Below are 24438 nucleotides of genomic sequence, written 5' to 3' on the forward strand. Positions count from 1 at the left end.
GGTTTCCGTGTCTTTCTACATTTGAATGCAAAATGGCACACTTGAAACTAATTCAAGTTGTTAAGAAAAGGACCATTTTCTATTGCATTTCTGCTATCATATAAACATGGCAAGTTAGATCAGCCCCCTGTACAGCAAGTGAAATATTGCCTTTACATTTTCCTAAAAGTTAAAAAGTCGCAAATTCTGAGGTGGGAATGATAAAATTGTTAAGCATATCCAGAAGAATGTAAAATACATCCATGTATCAATACAGGCCCATAACATCAAATGAAATATTACGTCTAGATATGAGGGATTCAACCCACATCAAGTTTCAGGGCCAAGAAATACTGTGTAGTTGAACTTAGTCACACATGATTAAGTTTTCTCTGTGTGTATGTGTGGATATATGTATTTGTTCACATACCACAATAGATACAAATATACAGTAATTAATTAATTAATATGCCTGAAAATGAATGTTGCAGAAAATCAAATGCATCACCACTTTTCCTGAGCTTAAAAAGCAGTGGCCAAATCTGCTCCCGTCTCATGTTTTCAGATCCAAAGCCTCACTGACTCCATCAAGAGCCCTGCATGAGGGCTCCCAGATCTGACCTAGAGGAATGTGGAATATTTAGCTGGCAAATCATTTTATAGGATGGATCAATTTCCCTATTTTAAAGCTGTTGGTTGCTTTTGAACCATTTCTCTGTGGCTCAAAAAGCTGTTCCAAAGGCCCAAATATAAACTACCCACTAAATCCGTAAGCTTGCAAAGATGCTATGGGTACTCTGCGTCCTCATTAGTGTATGAAGCTGCAGGCCATACTGAAGTCTGCTCCTAGATGTTAAACACAACATGAGCTAATTTATGACAATATATAGATCATGAGCAATTTCTTGGTAGGCATGGAACAGCATTTAACTTTAAAGTGTGAATTTTATTCTGGGGTGTTAGGCATTACAGCTAGTTAGAAAGATTTATAGTTAAAATTGATTAATTAATTAAATTAATATTTAATTATAATTAAGCATTATGTGTAGTCCTTCTATTCCTTTTCTTTGATATTTTGATGAAGTGCTACATGCTGAAGATTCTGATTAAAAAAAAAGGAGAATATGCAGAAATCTCTGTAACAGTCATGTATAACCTCCATAATAATATTACTGGCAAACATTTTGCAGTAAAATTCAGACTTTGTTACATCATTTAGCACATATGCATTCTTCATGTGATAGTTGGGATGGGTTTCAAGTCTGCTTTTTCTGTTTTGTTTCTTTTTAATTCAGTTATAATCACAGATGGTTAGAGCTGATTCTTAAAAGGAGGTACTGTCTCATCAATGGACCAAATTTTCAGAAAAGCCCCAAATCCTGTAAAATTTTAGTCTTCTTTTCATGACCAGATTTGGGTGCAGAAAATAACAATACACTGTTTGCTTTATTCTGAAATGGAGACTAATATGTGCCAATTGCATTTCATAGCCTAGCTACCTGGTGGAGGTTAATCAGCATTTTTATGATCCCATTTTAGTGGCAGGGTTCAGGCTGCCTTGGAAACTTTGAAGGAATTGCTTTCCTCCTTGTAGCACGGGGCCCAGGGACTCCTGCGCTGCGGCAGCTGGGGTGGGGAGCTGGGGTTCCCCTGGGCCCCCGTCGAAGCAGTGGTGGGAGAGGGCAGCTGATGTCTGGTGCTCTCCAGGGAACTCGCACTCACAAGATAGCCTCTCGCTTATATTAATGCCGTCCAAAGTTAACTGAGGCACGGTGCTTTTCCAGAAAGTCCATGTATTAGCGTGTCTGGTTATGTGGGAATAAACAGCATAGAGGTTTCCATCCCTCTGTCTTCATAGGAGGACTTGGTAATTTGACACCCGACCTCTTAACCCAGCCGTCTTTTGTAGAAACTAAATTGCCTTCTCCACAGGGAAGAATTTGAAGGAGACTGTTAGTTTCAATGAATTCAGCATCATTGCCCCACCAGCCCCCTCTCCGCTATGTTACTGCAAAAGGAGACAATTTGGCTCCAAATGACTAATGCGATTCTTTTTTTAAAAAAAAAATTAAAATTTCAGTCTTATCTGAGGTTATTGAGTCTATATCTGAGGTTAGTGTTATTAATTCATAATGACCTTCCATGTGGCCTTCATGGGCTGAGATTGCTGTGCATGTTAGCACATACTGAGTAAAAATATTGCTGTGAAATGATAGACTGTATTTATAGACAACAGGGCAAAATCCTAGCTTCTATTAAAAAAAAAATCTTAAAAAGAGAGCATTTAAGCACTCTTAGTGAGTACTGAGCTTGCCAAAATCTCTCAAATTGGTCCAGAGGTTTGGAATGAAGAATTATCATTTGAAGACGAACAATACGAGTTCTGCTGCAATTTCAGTAGCAATCCCCAGACTTGTTTTCTTTATGCCATGAAAACTTTAGAAACATAAACAGAGCGGAATTGCCACTGGTACTGAATAATGTGGCTTTTATTGTTGCCTGGGCTCTTCTGTATATTCACGAAAATAATTTAATTCTTATTAATAAATAGAAGGTAACTAAAGATTACTCTGATCTAGTCTGTTGAAAATTTCTCAGTACCCTTAATTTGTTAGCAAATTCAATATATTTTATTTAAGCAGAATCATATATACAGTATATTAACTTTTTTTCCAGGCATTCTTTACTCAGCACAGAAAGGCCAGATGTATGGGAATTGTAAAAAATCAGGATATGCATAAAAACTGTTCAAGTGCATAAAGCAGCCCCATCTGGAAGACATCTAACAGAAATGAAGTTGTACAAAACCATTCCATTGATAATAAAGCTAATTTTTATGGGTCTGACAAGTATGTAATTATGTTCAGTGGTGCTTTTCAGATTTTATCACAGTCAATAAACCGCAGTGGTAATTTCATTCCCATTTGACATATTTACATGGAAACATTTGATTGGAGGAATTAGTAACCCTGAAAGCCTTGATAGATATGTTTTAATGATCTGTGACCTCCGCAGTCCCTCATCTGTTTATTGTTGCAACAGGCGAGAAGTCGTTCCTCTGTGACCTTTGTGGCTTTGCCGGCGGGACACGTCATGCCCTCACCAAGCATCGGCGGCAGCACACAGGTCAGTAAAGCTGTCTTTACTCTTTGCTATATTTTCTCCAGCAAGGGAGTCCCTCTACACTGGGGAGTAACGCAAGTCAAATACCACGTTACAGCACAAATAATACATCGGCTCGTTGTTTACTTTGCTTTTTCTCGTTTTTGTAAAATTGGTGCACCCAAGGTCTGCACCAAATCTGTTAGCTGGGAGTTTGAATAATTGCTTGGGAGGGAGTAGGGGGTATTGCTGGTGTTTTTTTCTGAAGGAAGTAGAATTATAAAGACTGGCTTTCTTCCTTAAATGAATGCTAAGTCTACTAATTTTTTTTTTCCAAGGCCCAAATAGATTACCTACTGTGAAGATTTTGCAAGAGTCTGTTAGAATGTCCCTGGGTGAAAATTAGAGACTACATATAGATTAATCCATTATTTTGGACTGAGACATAGTTGAAAGCCAGTGTTGTTTCAGTTGCCCTTTTGTAATTTTAAGATAGTTTGTAATTAATAGGTGCAACTTTAAGAGTTACCACATGGTTGGCATGTAAAGTAGGATTTCTCTCCCAGAATTAGTAAGGCTTTCCTACCACCTGGTTATAAAAATTTAATATGAGATAAAATTAAATTGGTTCTTAGTTTCAGAAGACCAGAAAAAGTGTAAGTATTAAACATTTATTAATACATTTTACCTTAATTGTGCTTTTTAGTAGTTCCATGTAAGTGTTTGATTATTTGAATAGATTTTGTTCAAACAGACGCAGAAGTGTTGCTCCTTAAGCCACTGTAGTTTTTGTTTTACTGACTATCACGAGGATAATCTAATATCATCAGGAATTGCTGTGTGAGTTAAGTGACCATTGTCTAATGTACAGTGGAAAGAAATGGCTAACAAATGAGAAGCTGTAGTTGTTACATCATGAATTTTCCATGGATTTTGTAAAGGAATCTCAGTGGGAGATTTTATTATGTCCCTGAATAAACTAATCTTGATTCAGGACATACACCATCTAAATGCGTAATTTCCTGGAAAGCAGCTACTCTCTTTCTTGAGAGCCTGAAGCCATTCTTTCCACCCTGTTTTCAGTTTATTAAAGCAACCACATTTGGAGGAGAGTCTGATGCTTTCAAAAAGGTGGGGTTCTCGGTGCAAGTCAGGCAATATCTTGAAATGGATAAGCTCTAAGAAAAAAGTATGCAGGGCCAAATTTTGCTTGCAAGTCTAACTAGAAATCATACTTCCAGAATTTTTCTTCTGATGACAAGGAACAATCATTTGTGTGAGAGTACTGCCACAGTTAGTTCCCATTCACCACAGGAAGTTTGTGTTTTTAAAGTGTCAAAGAAAAGGCATTCAGTAAATATAAGAAGTTCTTTTAGTATTACACTTTCTGAATGATAGCAGGAGCAATTGCAACTACAGGAATAGAAGTTGTATGCTTCATTTGTAACTAACGGTTTACATTTTTCTGGAGCTTTGAAGAATTTTCACGTGTTGGCCGAAGTTTACTGAATGTGGGCTAAGAATGAAAATATTTTTTTTCTTTAGCAGAAATAAATCATTGTTATAAATAGCATGGGAACTACCTTTTGGTTTTTATTGGCCTGCCATGTGGCACACTGGGATCATGCATATGTCCAGGACTCATAGTCAGTGCAGCCACACAAATGGTAAACAATCATTTTGGAACGGAAAGTGGAAGAAATGCATATTCTTGTCTTTACCCTTCTCGTCTTTACCTATTATGTGAGTGCAGACCTGGTTTCTCACAAATATAAGCCCTTATGATCAGTTATACATTTATATTTTTATATCATTAGGCCACAAGCCAATAGAAATTTTATTGCCTGGTTTATGTGCAAAATTGGGCTGAAAATATGGTATGTTCCTGGTGAAATGCTGTCCGGTTTTTCGGTGGCGTTTTGTCCTTCTTTTGCCAGTATGGTAGAGACTTTTGTGCTATGATCACAGGGATTCACAGGTTATAGATCATGAAGCTTGCATCTAGCAGGCATAACTTTATATTTTATGTCAGGACTGGAGGCTCGTTATTACTTTGCTATTAACTTTATACTATACAGGACAGTATCTCAGAGGCAGAGGGATCTATCTTTTTGGCATTTATCTGCCTCTGTGGCACAAACAATCAGAGATGATTCTTTAGCAGAAAAATTATCTGTAGCTTCTATTTGTTTCAAGGAGAATGACACAATCCACCTTTGCCTGTGTTGTTGCACTTACGCGGGTTCCCTTGTATTTTCATCCAGTTCACAACTTCATCTCAGTCCTTAGCTGTGTGCACTCCTCTCTGTACCTGCATTTTTTTCTTCTGTGTCCCCGGTTGGCACAATTTTCCCAGAGCGGAATGCCAAAGCAAATTATAATCAGGTTTGAAAGGGATAGGTATCAAAAATGGTCTAAATGGCTTAAATAATTCCCTACTGTAATACAAGCTGTCTAGGGGGCTGACACAGAACATCTTCCAATCCAAGATTTACTTCTATCACCTGTCAGAGACCCTTGATTCAAGGGCAAATGAGCACATCCTCACATGTAGTTGAGGAGTCTTAACCAGCTTAACAAGCCTCTTCTCATCCCAGCCTCAAGCCTTGAGGTGTCCTGACACCCCAGAGAAATGTTCAGCTGCTGATAGATATTTGACACAAGAGAGGACTAGCTGTAGGACCAGCCACTTAGGCTTTTGGTGCTCTTGATTCTGGCATTTCTTAGTCTGTTCCTCTCTTTTCAGATGTCATTATTTTTATGTACCTTGAGAAATACCTTTACCTTGTGAAAGATGCATTTTCTTTGGAAATATTACAGGGAGCATAAGGTATAACTCAGTGTGAATAAGGCTGGTGGAATCCAGCCCTCGGTCACTCGTGGAGCAAACTGTAGGGACTAGTTTGGTAAATAGGATGTTATCCCTGGAAGATATGTTTTAGGTTTTTAAGTGAAGTACAGGAATGTTAAACTGAAAGAAAAAGCTATTAGTTTTGAGGCTTGAAAGCTGTTTGTACTTTATTTGCAAACAATGCATCTCCATACAAAATTCCTTGATATGAGCTTTCTCAACTTTAAAGTAGAACTGTGAAGTAGAAAAAAATAATTTGACCTATCAAGAGATTTCTCATGTTTCACCAGTTGACTTATTTTATTCTGTGTTAAGTATTTTTTGCACATAATGACTGACCTGGTCCTGTGAGAAGTGCACACTCTGAACACAGAATAAGCTAAATCTTCTCTGGTAAAATGTTCTAGCACTAATTTTTGATCTGAATGTGTCTTCTTCCAGTCCTATGCAGCAAGAATCAATCTATGAAATTCTGCAAGTCTTTCACTGGCTATGTAAATATCAGCAGCCTGATCTTCTATTTCATGAATTCAAAAAATGGCAACTTCAAGAGTGGTCCAGAGTTTGATCAGAATTTTATCACGCTGTAAAGAATACTTGCATCTCTGTCTTTGTCAAATGCTTTACAATAGACACTTGTGGCTGTCTAGGCTGTGAGCAGAAGCTGTTTTAAGAAGCTTCGAGCGCTTGCAGTATCAGCTGGTACTATGTGATAATTAAGGGCCATCTTGCAGTGCTGCAAGAACGTATATGCTGTAGTTCTGGTGCCTCAACATGACTGGGAGGATAAATTTTCATCTTTGAGTCATCCTGAAACAATTTTTTTTTTAATTCATATTTTGTCTCAGTAAGAAAATCTGCCTGAAGATAGGAAGATAAATAATGTTACAAATTTTAGTGCTGGCTGAATTTAGAATTAGTTGAATCCCACAGAGAATTTAAGTGATTATCTCAATTTTGTAATAAAAAAAAAAGAGTAAACAACCTCTAAATCAGCCACCAAAAACACACACACAAAAGAAACATATAATATCACATAATTTAAATATTTTACCTTAGTCATTATCAACTAGGAAATTGTATAAGAGAAAAAACAAGCAAGGGTAATTATTTCTGGCCTGAAATTAAAGCATGAAACCACTTCATTCTTAATTTTAAAATGTCTTTTTTTATATTCTTGTTGTTATTGTTATGCTCTCCTCCTTCGTCTGCTTTATGGCATCACTCTACTTTTCCCTCCTTCTACACATTTCCCAGTAAACTTCCATTTCATGCTGAAGTAGCTGGCTCAGTCCAACAGTGCTGATGGGTCACAGCCTGTGTTCTCTTGCATGAAATTCTTTTTAAAATGTTGGTTAGTACTCCTGCAAATTGCAAAAACCCCATCCTCATCTTCTACATAATGGCAGCCTACATTTGCTTCTCACGCGTTGGTTGTGGTGGAATCTTCCGGCGGATCATAGAAGTACATTACAGTAGTAGAGCGTTAGAGGGTGAATACACTTACTGTGCACAGCCATTCTATGACAGTCACCCTGAACCTATGGAACTGCTTAAGAAGATTGTGTCTTTGTTTAAATATTTTCATAAATTTTTGAAGATGGTAGCTTATATGGTACAGATCACTGTTTGTATGATTGCTTCTGCTCACTCATTTCAATCTTGCGCTTCTCAAGACATTTATAGGTCAATGTAATAAAGAAAGAAAATTTAATAATATATGTGTTTTTATCCAGATGAGTGACTCACTTTGTGTTTCTATTTCTCATGTGAACTGCTCTTTGACTTTAATGTGTAGTTACATTACTTGGCATTGAATTTAATGTATAATGTAGCCTCTTCCCTTCAACTTCCCCACCGCAGCTTAAAAAAATTATAACGTTGAATACCACAGAAAATGTAGCACAGTAAGAAGACTTACTGCACTTCCAAGCAAGAGAGAGGTGGAATATGAAGAGGATCTATGTCGGTTTTCCTTTTCCATTTATGCCAGCATTTGCAGCAGAGTATGGAATTTGATTATAGCAAACCTTTGGCCAGAAATGATACCAAAAACCTGGGTATCTTAAAACTTCCTCTCTACTGGAGAGAAATTGTCTAGTGGAACATTTTTTCTCCCATTTTGAGCATACAAATGTCAATCATTTTTTGCTATGGAATAGCAACCCTATGGCATCTACAGGATTTCTCATAAGAAAGCAAGGGATCAAGGATGCACTTATTTTTGTATGTCTTATATGCAAAAAAGTTGACCAGATTAAAGCAAACAGAATTTACTTTAATATACTTCAGGCTTTGTTAGCAAGCCTGTAAGTGCCTCTCCAGGGAACAGCCTTAACAAACACTAGAAATAGTTGGAAATAATAAGAAAAAAATCCTGTAACATGTAAGCAGATGGCTGCATTTTGTGGTCTACTCATTCCTTAGGTCAAAAGAAACTTATAGATTCTTTCTGTGCTGCTCAAGACATCACATGAAAGACAAATAGGACTAAAAGCAATAGTTTCCTGTTGAGATAACTGGGGTAAGATTTCTACCATCTTACTAAGATTCTGATTAGTTGCTCAAGACTTGCAAATTGAAGTCATCATTTGATTTTTTTTCCCCTTCTTTTATGTGAAAGCTGGATCCTTAGTAGCACATTCATGTAAATGCTGTATATAATCTATAGGTAGAAATTGTCTGGACAGTCACGTTTATAAATAAAAATTTCACTTTGCCATCCACAAATCAACATGTATCAGCAAGATTTATAGTTTTTGTTATTGTATTATTCCATTTCTCCTATAAAAAGTACAGGTTAAGTACATAACTACACAGAGAAATTTATGATTGCAGTAAGGTATGCTCTGTGCTCATTGTCAAAGACATAGAACTCAAAAGAGGCAAAATCAGAGAAAAGAGGAAGAAGGAAAGAAAAAGAAAGCTGTTAGTTTGTGGAAGAAAAAGAGCCAAGAGAGATGTGGAAAGAAGTCAGGGCAGAATTTGGAGAGGCAGGATTAAAAGAAAGCCTCAGTCGTGATGGTTTAAGAAGAGCAGAATGGGTAGAGCTGACGAGGCTAACTTGTTAGCAGCAGGATTAGTAACTGCTTTTGTACAAAATGGTGCTCCCCATGATCTGACCCTTTTATCAGTTGCTTTCCCAAACTTTGATCTTTGGAGCTAAAATTTTCCATGTCAAGTGACATAAACAACTGATACACTTCAGAAGTTGGTTGCAGTATTGTCAAAAAAGCAAAACTTTTTTTTTTTTTTGGTGTGATTCCGTGATTAGGAAACATAGCTTTTTGAAAGTGCTTGTGTTAAAAACAAACAAACAAAAAAAAAACCCCAAAGATAGTGAGTCCTTGATCTTGCAATGTGTGTCCTTCCTTTTTTTAACCCACAGGGTCTGTTGACCATTGGGGCATTTTGGGTCACCTATCTTATTTTCTGTGGGGTTTGTTATTGACAAACTTAAAGATGGTGAGGCACGGACAAGTCTTCTATAATGGTAAGGTGCAGGGGGGGTTGTTCTGGGGTTTTTTACATTTGTTAATCTTTAAATACTTTGTCCTTACACATTTTTGGATACACTATTTTATACTAATTAAATAGTGGTCTTTAAAAAATACTGGCAATACTGCTTTTTTGATTTGTGTTATTTTAATTTTGTGTGAGTTAGATCCTTGACTGGGGGTGAGGGAGAATCCTCCTGAAATATTTAATGGCATCCCATATAAAAATAAAAATAAGTTTATTGCCTGAAATGTCTGGGAGCTGGAAGGGGGAAGGAAAATTGGGACACAAAGGCTGATAATGAGCATTCTGGCCCAAAGTTAAGGAAGACAAAAAGATACTTAAATGAGTAGGTCTGTGGAAAACTTAAATAATAAATAAATAAAAGTACTGTTGCTACAGCTAATATACTCTTCAACACCCCCCAACCCAAAGAAATACCTAGTCTTCTTTTAGATTATTTTCAACTATAATTATCAACCTGGTTAATTTTCCATAAAAATAAATACTTTTTTCCCATGTGCAGCTGCTGAGAATTACAGGCCATGCTAGGCCGTCTTTTTTCCTCCCAGTTTAGTTGGCTTTTGTTGTGTGGTGCTGCTGTGATGTATTGTCTGTCAGGTGAGATTTACACATAGTCCACTTGACAGGAGCAGTTAGCCACAAGGATTTCCTAAGGAGAGACTTCCTGGAGCAGTGGGCAAGGATTATCATTTTTCTTTTGGTCATGATGGTATTTGCAAACCCTCCTGGCTTCATGGGCCCTCGCTCGTCTGTCAGCCCTGCTGGCCCTGCCCCAGCACAGCAGCAGACCTTTACCTGATCCGTCCTCCCCTGAATGGCAAACTAAAAATCTCCTTTCAGTTCAGATCTGCTTTTTTTACAAGGGGGCAAGTTGGCAAGGTTCTAATGCATTTTAAGTGAAAGCAGTTAAAATAAGTATGTATGTTATCTAAAAATACCAGTGGCTTTACTACTTAGGCTTGAAAATGTTGCTATCTTGTTTAATACTAGAAGATAAAATAAATCAGGCACAGGAAATCTTCAGTTCAAGAACAGGTTACGTTGCTAGGGAGTCTATGGCCTCCCAGAGAGTTTAATTGAAGCAGCAGCCAGTACCATTCAGGCTGCTGGGAGAATCGGCTTCTCCAGAGCAGAGAGTCAGTGTCTGACAAGAAAACCCCATTTGGGGCAGGAAAGACATACTTTCTAGCAGTCTCAATTTGTCCAGCATAGAGACTTCCGCATTGTGTCCTGCCCCTTCACCTTTCCTTGTCCCATGAAACAATAAATGAAAAATAGTAGCTGGTATTCTCTCCAGCAGCTGCTAAAAGCAATTATTCCAACTCTTTATGGAGCTTTCAGAAGCTGCTCTGTTGTTCTTCCTTACAGCCTTACAGGCTTTTCAGGCCTGAGGACCTTGCATTTCTTTTTCCCTTGGCAGGGAAAAAAACCCAGCAGTCTCCAAGAACGAAAAATGCAGATTTCTCTCTCTTCTCAGAATCCTGGCAAAGTCTCTTTGGAAGTCTTGAGTGTCTCATGCTTGAAGCAGGCTTGAAAAATCTGGCTTCGAGGCATGGCTGCTTGGGAGTGGCCTTTGGCTAATGATGTCTTCTGCTGGTAGTGTGTCTCCTGTCAGTCTGAAAACTGCAATTTGTACCTGCCAAGGGGCTTAGGGTTCAATCTTGAAACTGCCGATTCTAGAGCTCTGAACAGTCTACAAGGTCGGTGTCCATCCCCAGCAGTTTTATTCAGACTTCTGAAGTTAGGGATGTTGATTCTTTATCTGGTCTTTAGGATACGTACTTCTGAAGGCTTGCACAATGCAGTCAAGATCACCTAAGTTAGGAGCTGCCTTATTTCTCCTGCATACAAAAAGAAACCTGTTCCCTCCATTTTTTAAAATGTTTTAAAATTACCATTCTTTAAACTACCATTTAGGTAATTACATGTGCCTGTAAGCCACAAAATATTTCTGGAGCAACCAGTTGGAAAAATGGGATGCAGGTCTCTTAGCTAGGTGTCGCAGTATGTGTATCTGTCATGAGATATTGTCTTAATGTCTTCTGAGGAGTGGACCCTCTGCTGGAAGGAAAAGTACTCTTTTTATATAATAATTTATAAGTTAGAGATTTTTATCCAGTAGTTCTCTAGAAATTTTCAGCGCAGTTGCACATTCAGCAGAGATTGAATTTTAGTCTTCTGAAAATATTATTGTCCTAGTCTAGGTTTGGTGGTTTTCCTTTTTCTTTTTTTTTTATTATTAACCTTTCAAGCCTTCTGCTGAATTTGGCCAACTGTTCAGAAAAGATTCACAAGAGCAGGAGAATAGCAGGCAAGAGAGGGGGAACGCACCAGTGAGTTCTGCTTCATATTCTCAGTGCTGGTTTATACATATTATTTAATGGATAAGATGAAAAATCCAGGACCAGAGGCAAAAAACAAAGACACTTTCCTCCCAGAGATGTTCCTTTCTGAGCAGGCACTCAATACAAGCTTCAGACTGATTTCTCGCCTTTTGTCTACAGCAGTGCTGCTTTCAGGGCTGCGCATGGGCGCAACTTCACCAGAAGGAGCAGGGTGAGAGGAATGCCTGTCACCTGGTGATGATATTTTCATGAAATAAGGCCCAGTAACGTGGTTACCCTGTTTCAGAGCAGCTCTTTCTCCACCTTTTTATATTTGTGTAACACCACATGGGAAGTCAGCTGGCTACTGAGGTGTGTATGCCAGAGTGAGAATATTTTGCAATTAATACACTGTATTTGGAAATTTATTTTGTATTTGTGGTTGTTTATATATACATGGACTAAAATCTGTCTCAAGGGATTTGCCAGAAATTTAGACTTGTCTTCCTTTTCCATTGATGAAAACTGATAATGCATATCTTCTTTTGTCACCTTCTAGGAGAGAAACCATTCAAATGTGATGAGTGTAACTTCGCTTCCACAACTCAATCGCATCTGACACGACATAAGCGTGTCCATACTGGAGAAAAGCCTTACAGATGTCCCTGGTGTGACTACAGGTAATGAGTCATTAACTAAAGCATGATGAGAGAAGGGTTAAGGTGATCAGACGAGGTTCATTTGAAGTCACCAATAAAAATATATTGCCATTAAAACACCATCAGGGCAGCGGTAATTGCATATTAAATTAGGAGCTAAATTTAAAAACTTAGTCTTCAGTATTTAGGTATTACTTTATAAAGAAAAACAAATGATGGGAAACCTTTTAGTGGTAACACTGCAGTGCTAATGTTGAGTGTTTGTTTCACAGCTGCTCTAGTGTCTGTTAGAATTCTCCATGGTGAGGCCCCTTATCTGCATCGCCTTTTCAAACCAGTTGCAGTTTTGAAATTTTTCTCGGTTGAGTTGCAACTATTTCACCAAGAAAGGAAAAGTCCCCTAAAAGGCTTAGCAGCCTGAATACTCACCAGGCACTATTAGAGTGGGAAGCAACTGGAGCTAGTTACACTGCTGCAGAGTCTTGTTTTTCTGCTCCAGTTTCCCTTCTCCTTGCCAGCCAAGTTGTTTGGATGAGAGTTGGTGGTTGCATGGGGAGTCTCCCGTGTTCCACCATTAAAATCCATCCTATTAGGACAGTAGATTAAGTTCTCAAAAATGACATGAATGGACAGTTAAGATTATTTGTGGTGCTCATCCCATGTGTCTTTTGTTCAGTATAGACTACTTATTAAATGATCTCATATTGCTTCTCAAATGATTCTGTACTCTTCTTAAACATACTTCTACAATCCTGAATACTTTTAATACCTTGCAGTGAGGTGGGTAGTCTGTGTGTACTATAAAGGAATCCATAGAAGTTATTTGGGAGCAATTAACAAGGGTTGACGCCCAAAAAGTTTTTAAAAAGTCAGTCTTATATTTGATAAACGGCATGATTATGTAATTAGATGCATGTGCTGTGGTGCGTGCACACAGGAGGAGAAAGTTAAACATTTGATTATACCACTATAGCATTTTTTATTTTCTTTTAATGCTGAGCATACAACTGTAATGTTCCTTTAGTATAAGTTTTAATGTAGTTTCCTAAAACAAGATTATACAACAAAGGCTAGCTGCTCTCATAATGCCTGGTTTCACGCTATTTATGAGCTGCTTTAAAGAAAGCTCCTGTACAGAAAGCTTCTGCAGTGATCATGCAATTTCTGTACAAAAATTTTTGTCACATTGGTTTGTGCATGTGGAGCAAATGTTCTGTGAACTCTTCTCTGTTGAGCACCCATTAAATTACTGCCTAGAATTGCAGAGGAAGCAAATTGATAACCTCAGGGTGGGGCGGGGCTTCCATTTCTGTGCTGCTACATTGAGAGTCCCCCTGCCTTTTTTTTTTTTTCTTTTTTCTTTCTCCTTTTTTTTCCTTTTTTTAAATAGAAGTGTTTCCGTCAGCTTCAGTAAGTCATCTAAGAAAGAGAGGTGGGTTTGTGTTTGTCAGAGTGGTTGCATTAAAAGGTCTGTGTTGAGTGAAGTGAGAGCATATGAGCACTAGGGTGACATGACGTGCTGCAATAAAGGTAAAAGGAGTGCTATCTTTGATGCTGCGTGTTTGAGGAGGCTTAATATGGGGGTCGTCCTCTTTAACGAACCATCTCAATTGGAAGGAATAATCTTATTGTAGAATCAGGTAATGAGAGGTGGGTTACAGTGGGTTTGAGCTCCTGGCTTGAAGACCCTAGAGACGGGGAGTGTTGTAGACATGAATCAGTTTGCACTTTGGTGTTGTTAGACACGCGCAATGAGTGGATGCAATTCCCTCACTCAGTATGACAAAATGCATAATTTCAATGCTCTGTTTAGTGAAAGACAGGAGATAATTTTTCTTTGGATGGACAGTTTTCTGTATGGGATAGAAATTCCAAGAATGAGAAGTTTTTTACCAGTATTTTATTATATTGGAGGTTACTAGAGAAGAAGCAAGCATAACTTATCAGGATTAACAAGAAATCTCTGAGTATCCCCTGCCTCTATATTATTGAAAAATAAATGTTTCATGGTAATAGGATGTTAGTTTCCATTGCTTGCAGGCCAATTTTGACCTAATCTTTAGAGGCCGATCTCTACAGATACCAGCTGATAAAGCTTTGATTCTGCAGGAAATTTGTTCTGAGCTCAGCTGAAAAACATCTGGCAGGGATGCAGGAATTAAAGCTCTGCTGCTGCTGCTGCTGCAAGTTCATAGAGGTAGTGAGGTACTCTGTGTAGCTGTAGAGGAGCCAGCAGAGGGGCTGCTGTATTTATTAGCCCAGCAGTCTTGCTTGTGCCTGCCAGTTTCCACAGCCCTGGGATATTAGCCAGCCTTGTTGGCAAGTATATTTTTTGCTCTCTATCCACCTCTCTTATTTTTTTCCTCTCTCTTTTTTTTTTGTTTTAAAATATAATTTTAAGGGAATCGCATGTTGCCTCCTTGTCAACTCACCTGGTACTGCCTCTTTTCATGGAAAGGTATCAGCAACTCTGTAAATAATGTCCATTATACCAGTTCAGCAGATGGTGTGTACTCTTGTGAGTGTCGCCTACAGAAAACATAAAATCAAGATTTTAAAATCTGCTGACCTAGTGATAAAATTCATCCCCATTTCCAGTGGTCGGGTGATCACCAAGGGGCTTTCAGCTCAGCCCTTGCACTGTAAGTTCATCCAGACTAGTTCAGATGTTGCTGTTTAGTGTTGCTTGGCAACTGCAGACTCTTTAATGACCCTTGTAGTTTCAGCAAGGTGAATATTCCTCATTTTGTGTATGGATATGGAGTATTGTTAGTGCTACCGTAAAGTCTCCTTTCACTGATAGGTGAAGTGATCTCTCTATTCTATGAAGTAATTTGAGACACTCGAATTAAGACAGTGTCTAAATACAGTGTATTTTAATTATACCTGTTCGGTTCATCAGTGCTCAGAGGGTTCTTAGAGGTTCCTGATTTCAAGCTTTTTAATTCTTTTGGAGGGAATTGTGAACAATCATCCTGCAAAAACTCTCGCCGGTCTAGCGAGTGAAAGGCTAGCTAACCCTGGCTAGAAGTGCAGAGAGCAAGCCTGTTAGAAGAAACTAAGCTGAATTTAAGAACTGTTATGAAAATTGGATCACCCGTGACTGGAACGGCACCTAGAACTCTTTTTTATTTTTGCTTTGTGCAAAAACTGAAGTGAAATAGGCTGTATGATACTGTGGGGAAAAAGATTGATTTTGGCTGCATGAAACAGAAAAGGGAATTTATTCCCTGTATAACGCACAGCATGGGAAATTCTTTTCTTAACTAGGAAAAGACATGAATGGATGTGGTTTTCTGAAGTGAATAACAAAACTAACCTAGCATTTTTAGCTCACAAATTACATATTCTCACTAGTAGGCATATTCTGAAAAAGAAAATGGGAGATTTAGCTTATTTTATTTCACTAGGTTGCTTTGATAATCTATGTTTACGATTGTACTTAAATATTTTTGCAAGACTGTTACCTTCCATCTCTATTTTTTGTACTGTGACCACTTGATATTTATTTTTGTCTAAACCTTTTGCATATTGATAACAAAGAAATTAACATCTGCTTTTCTGTATAACAGTATGCAACTTCTAGTAACGACTGTAATTTGAAGTTACATTTTCAGTCTAGTTTTTAAAATCTATTTCCTTTTGAAGGAAGTAAACTCTAATATATATATTCATTAATAGAAAAATTTGCTTGTTAAATGGTTTGGTTATATTTTCTTCACATTTGTGTTTTCAATTTAGGTTTGCCCTATTTAGATAGAAATATGCACAATTTTCCTTTGCATTTACTTTTTCAAATCACACAGCATGTCTCTCCATTCTTAAGTCAGCATGCTTTGTCATACAAAAATATTCATTCACTCCTAATTAATGTTCAACTTAATTTTATAATACACAATTGGTCTCACAGGGCCTTACACCACGATTACATATGCAGTGCTTATTTTAGATTTCTTAGTCATTTTAAAAAAGATGTGTTATGTGGCTAAACTTTTCAGATTACACGATCCTAGAGTTATACTGATAACAATACTGTCTGCATTCGGTAATGGCCACATCCCGAAACGGAACAACGCCTGTGAACTTCAACCAATTTCCTAAACCTCTCAGATGTACAGTCTGTGGCCAGACTTGACTTTCTAAACCTGCAACATATTTAGGCACCTGAGTTTAACCTGACTGCAGAAGTGCTAAACTCCCGTAAGTTCGACGATGTCAATGAAAGATGCAGATCTACGGCATTTTCAAAAACTGAACTGGTTTTGTTCATGTGTCTTAAGTAAAGAATTAGGACTCTCATTTTAGTCATATGTTAGGCTTTAAATTCAACTCCCATTGGTACTGACTTTCCATGTAACTATCACAGCTTCTCAGGCAAGTAATAATTTATGTTCATGGTGTGTGTGAGGGGGATGTTTCAGTACAAAATGGATGTGGATTACATTGTTTTGTGGCATGGGGGGACAAAAGACGAGCTCTGCTTTTCTCGCGTAGTCATATTTGTTAGAGTTCAGGGCTCAGGAGGAGCACTGGCATACTTTCATGATACAGAGACAGTATTGCTACAACTTTGGCCACGAGAGTGTGGGAGGGGTATAATGTTAATGTATTTTGTGCCATCCCCGTGCTGTAATTAAACAAAATTACTCTCATTTCTCTGGGATTTCACTGTATAGTTAATTTTGAATAGAGTACCCATGGTGGTGAGGGGAAGGAGAGAACGGAGGGCAACATCCAGGGGATTGGTGATGTTCCACAGCCATAGATAAGAGGGTTTAGAAGCTGTATAAAACAAACAGCTAGGCCAGCAAAACAGCATTAATTCCATAAATGCACCTTTCCATAAAGTATATGACTTGTGAAGGATGTCTTACAAGACTGAGAATAAATGGCATACATTTTTAATATAATTATGTAAACTAAAATAAATATTTTACATTTATTATGCATAATAAAATAATTAGACAACATTCTCTCAGGGATTATGGCATCTGAAATTCCAACTGCAGAAGGATTCATTGCATATTTTCCGCAGCAGCGGCAGAATGACTTAGGGGGAGTGACTCCGCAGGGGCTACTTTTCTTTTTTTGGACAGCGTCCCTAGGGAGTTCCTATTTCCCTCTGACTTACAGTATCTGTTCATAGGTTGTAAAGATCAGTTTATAATACGCTCCAGGATTTGCACCTAAGTCATAAGAATGTGCAAAGTAAGTGTTTTCTCTCTGTTTATTTTGGTGAATTCAATAACTTTTACTTGTCTTGGTATGATTGCATCAGCCGCGCACTATTCCCTAGGTGTATCAAGGATAACTAGGGACGACTTTAAATGCTGAGGTAACAATATGTGCTTATTCATAGCAAAACTGAAAGGCTGTTAAGCCAATTTCTACATAAAATGATGAAACAGTGTATTTATCATTAAAATGTTAACATTAATATGCTGTTTGTAACCAGTGAAATTTAATATGCATGTATAGGAAATAACTAGGTTATACAACTGTATGGAACATTAGGCTGATGAGGACTCCAAGTGGTAACCACCACTGCGCTATGGAAAAACACTTCTATATATATATCACAGAGGCAGAAATAGGCAAATAAAGTGCATATACTTTGTGCTAATAAGAAATTGCTAAGAACTATAATGCATGCATGTAATAGAGCAAACTGGGCCTTCAGGAAGCATTTAAGCTTCTGTTGTGATCAGCAGCAGGAGTTGAGGATATCCAGTTGCCTTGTGCTAGCAGATGTATAAACAAATGAAGATAGAAGTTTAGAGAGAAATTCTGTCAGTGCATGGGCATAGTTCCCAGATGCAAAATCCTCAGAATATTATTCAGCCCTTAGTTTTTAATAAACATTCAGATAAAATTAATCTGGGATAAAATATGCTGTAGCATTTAAGTCTGTAAAAGAAAAATAATCTGAAATAAAGTTTAGATATAGCCACAAAAACACTTTAATTATTCTAGTGTATGCATGGCATACAGAACAATGGTTAGTATTATTCCCTTTATGACGTTTCTGTTGCTTATAGCAAATAGTTCATATGGTAAACTCAGAATAAAAATACGCAATGTGGTAGCGCAAAATACAGATCAGCTATCATGCTAACCAAGAGACTTGACTTCAGATGTGGTTCCTAACATTCAGAAATTTGTAGAACCAGAGAGCACACAAATAATGATATGGTCCTGGCTGGGAGATGTGTATGCTGTCTGCACTGACCAAGAAATCCTGTCTCTGCGATTTTGGAGAATCATTTTGGCAGTAGCGTACAAAAGAACTTAAATGCCCTCTCTCACAGCTCTCCCTGTCCTCCCTGCCAGATGCCAATGTCACTTCATGGGCAACTTAACAGAATGTACGCTTGTTAGAAAACATGATTGTTTCTTAAAAATAGACATGTGTACACGCACACCCAAATATATTGGTGTATGTAGACTTGATGACTATGGTCCACATAGTCCAGGGGTCCTGTGGCCACTCTAAGAGGAATTAAAAATTGCCTTTTTAATTCAGTGAATCTGTGATTCTCGTGCTAACCCTGCACCACTGGACCTGGGACTTTAAGGATCCACCCAAGTATCTTTAAACCAGTGGTGCAATTGCAAGTGTTGATCATACGGTTCTAGCCTCATTTTGGATTGAGTCCTTTGAAGAACAACTTTTAAGTGATGTATTTTAGCCTGAATGCCATGCTAGAGTCCTCAGGGGTGACCACTGAGTTTAATGTTACTGAGACATGCAGCCATTTTGATATCAGTGTAAAAATTCCTATATAGCTTTAGCTTCTGGCAGCTTCTCTCTCATGCAGCCTGTCATGATCCTAGCTCAGCAGTTTATCAGTTTGTTCACACTTTGATTTAAGTTCTGCAAAAACATTCTCACGTTCCTGATTTCTTTCAGTAGTTACTGTCTCCCCCTTGCTGTTCAATTTGGGCTTTGTCCCTAAACTTTGCTTCTTATGCAGCCTCTCCCCTGCCGTACCGATGCTATTTTATTTTATTTTTTTAATCAGAGACCAACACACTTAACCCAAAAGTTGAAGTGTTTGGTGTTTAAGAAATATGAATAAGGCCACTTCATGCATTGAACGGATTAATGTAACTAATGTCTTCTATTATCACATTTTATCTTCTCCCTGTCCTCACACTTCTTTCTCCCTATCACATGCAATCACCACTGTCTTATCTATTCCTCTTTCTTAAGGAGCATAAATATGTTATAATGAATATACCTATAGTTATATTTAATAGATAGTTAATGAATGTTTATAAATCTGAAACACCAGCGTATATTTCAAACTAAAATAATCTTAAGTAGGTGGTATTTTCATAGTAAATAAAATTTCCATGCTAACCTCAAGATGAATGGCAAGGCTGTGGTCTTAATATAGATTTTAGTAACAAAAAAGGCTTGTAATTTCCTCTTACAGAGCTGCTGAAAAAAATGTACAGTGAAGATCTTTTATGCCTACAAATATACTTCATTTGTTGGAACAATTTGATATAAAAATAATCATTGGCATCGTGACTTAATTAATATGGCCTTTTTACCTAAAAAAAGTAGTTTAGAAAAAGGCTAAAGTGAGTATATATGTTTTCTTTGCTCTTGCCTGTTAACACAGAATAAAAAGTAAATACGTTTGTTTCTTTTGCCATTCCTTAATCCCCAGTCCAGTAATTATAAAAGGACCAAAGCTATCTTTAGGGGTGGTCAAATCTGCAAGGAATTATTATTGCTAACTACCAGCTAACTACCTGGCTGGTGGTTAGCAATCTGAAAATATTTTGGTAGCGTTACAGGCCTTCAGGATAAAATTAATAGGCACAAGTCTGTTGTGTTACGTGTGGTTCATTCTCCAGGCAATATGGCCACTACCATGTAAAAATTTTTCTGTATTAATGCTGTCTTTGTGACAACCTTACCTTTTCCTCCTTCGTACGCGACATACAAAACAGGTTAAAATGTTGGTAAGAGACAGAAAGCAAATTCAGTTCAGAAGTGGTTTCAGAAAAAGGTGTAGCCTAGTGCAAGGGAAGAAAAGGAAATGTTTTTTTCCCCTTTAAAGGCTGATGAAAATGAGAGAAAGAAATAAACTGTTGAACAGAAAGTAAAAGAAGGAAGGAAAGGAGGGGAAAAAAGAGCTTTTCTGTTTAAGGAAAAATTGCTACTTAGATACTTCTAATGCATTAGCATTGGTGAGCAATTTTCCAAATAAATATAGCTTTGTTAGAAACTCCTGATTTATTGAAGCTAAATAAAATCACTTGTGCATTCCAACTTCTGCCCAGTTTTCCCTGGAGCAGTACTTTGGGGCACATTAGGAACGCAGGTACCAAAGCCTCTGCCTCCACCATGAGGCTCCCTGCCTCAAAAGTGGAAGTCAAGGGCTTGATGCACCAGGCCTGCACCTTTGCAGTGTGGCTGGAGGGTGTTTCCCGGGGGCCAGAATTACAGTATGGTGGGACTGAAGCTCTGGGGTAGAGTTGGCCCTTGGGGCTTGGGTGGCTGGTGCTCCTGGCCACCCTCTCCCCAGTGTGGTGGGGAAATCCCTACAGACTGAAAGCCCGACTCTGAGACCTCCAGCTCTCCAGACAATCTGCTTTGGAGACAGAGGTATCAGAGGCTTGGGAGCTCAGAGTTCCTGGGATGTTGCTTTACATCACATGGGTTCAAAGCTGCTGCTTAGGTTTGGACAGTAAAAGCCTTGGCAGGAACAAGGAGAGCTTGTCTCTTTACTTTCCGGAGCTGCTGGGAGAAGATGGTGCATTCCCCAAAGGAAAATGTGGCATAGGAAGGATAGGCCATTTGGTATACAACAGCTCGCCTTCCCTAAAGCCATTTTGCAGACTCTGTTGCATGATAATCTGCTTTATTCTCATAAGTCATGGATCAGGGATCTATTTCACTTGAGGCTTTACTTAGAAAGAGACAATCTGGAGAGGAGCCTGTTGTCCAAGTAACTTACTAAGTTGCTTGTTACATCTGTTTTGTCCCTGATTGGAACGGTCTTTGTCGTTTTCCTAGGCCTGTTTAGGTCTGAATAGCAGATGTAGATATTGCTGAGACTTCTTAGGGACTTGCTCTCTAAAAGCCAGCACATAATGCCCTTGCTTTTGTTGTTGCAAATGATGGAATGCTGCTTTAGTGTTACCATTCTTCTTTTTTTTTTTTTAAACCACTTTGAAAAAATCTCAAAGATATTTGCACATGCTGGGTGGTGGTCAATTAACATTTTAGTTTCCAGCTTCCTTTCTGTCTATTAAAAAAGTTAAAAGTCATGGTAGTAGCGTTCATTTAATTTGTTTATTATATTAGGCTTGTTTGTTTAGCTTTTTGTCTTTAACCTGTTGCATACAACATGTACGTGAATTCTGTGCTTTAATTTCTTTTTAAGTATGTTGTCTTAATAATGGAAAAATAATTAAGGGAAAAGAAACAGAATCCAAAATACAAATAAAAAAGGTTGTTCTATATTCTTGGATGCCTTGGGTCAGAGCTTTTGCTTCTTATTTTAGATCCTCAGAGAAAAGACAAGGTCTCTACAGCACTCATCTTCCCCTCACAGGTTACACATGCCGAGGCTCAGTGTGCTGGGAGAAACAAGCTAGTGCAATGCTGTTCTTTCTCCCAGCCCCATGGGCGGGGGGATAGGAGTGGAGACATTCCTCGATATTTCCGCACTTCTGTAAATGAGCTGAAGCAGGGAGGTAGTGGGAACTGAGTGGGATAGGAAATACCTGCTGCTGTTCATAGCCTGAGACCAAACTGATTATTCTTCCTGAAGTAAAGAGGAGGTTGCAAAGTGACTTTTGACTCTTAAAGACTGCCCAGATCTCCTCGGTGCTGCCAGGGTTGGTAGCACAGCTGAAGATTGCTCTGTACCTCAGACCAGCTGACCTCCAGGCCAGTTCTGGTTTGTTTTCCCTTCCACTTAGGCCAACTGCCAAGCTCACCATGATTCCTAGAATATAGGTCCACACAGATACATGCATATTTTAAAATAATGCCTTAAAGTAACACTTCTTCTGAGGTTCTTCAGCATTGCTATCTTTTTATATTTTTACTGATTTTATCATTCAAAAAAACCCCACAAAAAAAAAAAACCTAGAAACTCTGCAGTTCATAATACTGTAAAATTATTTGTGTTATGATCCTATAAATGTATCAAGTGGTTCTAGTGACATCATAAACTGCCTGAACATCATCCTACTAGTTCATTATGATATGACTGGTACCCCTTAAAATGTAGTATTTATAGCTTTATATCTGTAACTTCAGTGCATTCTCCTTCAATCCCTGTTCAAGATAATTATAGATTCTCTCTAACAACCGTAGTTGAGTACGTAATTTGTTCTGCTAGAAGTCCCATGTGGAATGTCTTCCCATACTGAGCTTCCTCAAAACATTTCTGTTGAAATTTTACATGCACAGTGTACAGGGCAAACAATACTTAAAATCACGTTGAAGTTAGAAGGTATTGCGATTATCAAAATGAATTCTTAAGTTCTGATGATTTCTCATTAGAAAAATTTCATACATGTTTTTGTTAACAAGCTCTTGGTAAAATACAGAGAACCACTTCCATTAGCAAATTTTGGAGATATCTGCTATGAGTATTTTAACATATAAAAAGCCATTAGTATTTTGTTTTCTTTTCAGGAAAGAGATGTGTCTTTAGTTCAAAAAGACAATTTTTATAAATCAGTTGACAAGGATTTGCTTTTACCCTGATGTCCCTAACTTGTTCCGAGAATTGCACAAGCCCATCTATCTATCTTCTCTCAGTTTCTTTAAAAACTTTTTAAGCCATTGGCCAGTTTCATTCAAAACTGACACCCCGTGGTAGTTGCTGAGATAATTTAAGTTCCTACATGTTTCCTGAAAGAATTGGGTGAGGAGAGGAGAGGAAAAAAATCGATGAGGAACCGACAGGCGAAATTCAGCTCTCATGCATTCTTCTCTCTTACAACCAGCCAGTGTATTGTTCCAGGCTCACCACCCAGCACAGGTGGTTTTTCTTGCCTGATGGAAGCACCTTAAAGGACATATTGGGGAGCTGCTGTTCCTGCATTGGGAGTGTTAGTGAACAGGACAAAAATCCATATGAAACCATGCTTCAGCTGGTACAGTGTTCACAGATCAATGTTTTTGGGTCCTGAGTTAACTGTGTTTTGCAAGTTGTCAGGACAGGTCATTTGAAAAGTTAAAACTTGAAAGGCGTTTTTAAGGATAAAGAGAACACACCCAGCTAATCTATACTTTTCTTGAGAAAAGAGATTATCTGAAAGAGATTTTTACCCCTGAGATTGAGAGCACTGACATTTCTTATTCAGTCAGTGAACAGGAAGAACCTTTCTGTTGTATGGAGAGATTATTCCACAAGTGGTTTCTCTGGCATTTTTTCTGTTTTCTTTAGGTCATTTACTGACCAACTGTGACATAATGCATAGGTCTAGATAGATGTATTTACATGAGGAAAAGAAGCAAAGTTTGAACAGATACTAAGTTCTTTTTACATGTTTTTAGTCATGCTGAGCATCCACAAATTCTCATCTCACATGGGGTCCAGTGGCTCTGTACCTATTTGGAATTCAGCATCTTCATTTAGGTGACTAAATGTGACTTTCATCACATTTAATTTGAATTTTAATTACTCAGTCTTTAAGATTTTGATCAGCGCTAATAAATTAACGCACAGTCATCTTCCACGGTATTTAGCGGATTGATTTTTGTATGCTAAAATGTAGTCATTTTGAGGAGCAATAAAAATACTTTCAAGTAGAAGAAAGGTTTCAAAGATAAAGGAATTTGTACCAGATTTGTTCAAATCTCTGTCAGACCAGAGAGGGAGGGCCTAAATCTGAGCCCTTGCAAGGGCAAAGCAGGTGGCTACTACCTGCTCTGGTTAAATAAATGCAGCAACATCAAGTCAGGCAATCAGCCTAATCAAGGCCGGTGCGTGCAGCTTCTGGGAGCTTCTGTGTGTTGCCT

General features: G+C 38.1%; 1 protein-coding gene across 2 annotated transcripts in view; it reads left to right on the forward strand.

Moving 5' to 3' along the window:
• Positions 1-24438, forward strand: part of ZNF407 (zinc finger protein 407) — a 350660-nt gene that overhangs the window by 204870 nt on the left and 121352 nt on the right. For both annotated transcript variants that reach the window (XM_064443113.1, XM_064443114.1), the window contains exons 6-7: positions 3022-3105; positions 12338-12458. In XM_064443113.1, the coding sequence (XP_064299183.1) occupies positions 3022-3105; positions 12338-12458 (205 nt within the window). The remainder of the gene's footprint in view (positions 1-3021; positions 3106-12337; positions 12459-24438) is intronic.

Source organism: Phalacrocorax carbo, chromosome 2 (genome assembly GCF_963921805.1).
Source record: "Phalacrocorax carbo chromosome 2, bPhaCar2.1, whole genome shotgun sequence".
NCBI lineage: Eukaryota > Metazoa > Chordata > Aves > Suliformes > Phalacrocoracidae > Phalacrocorax > Phalacrocorax carbo.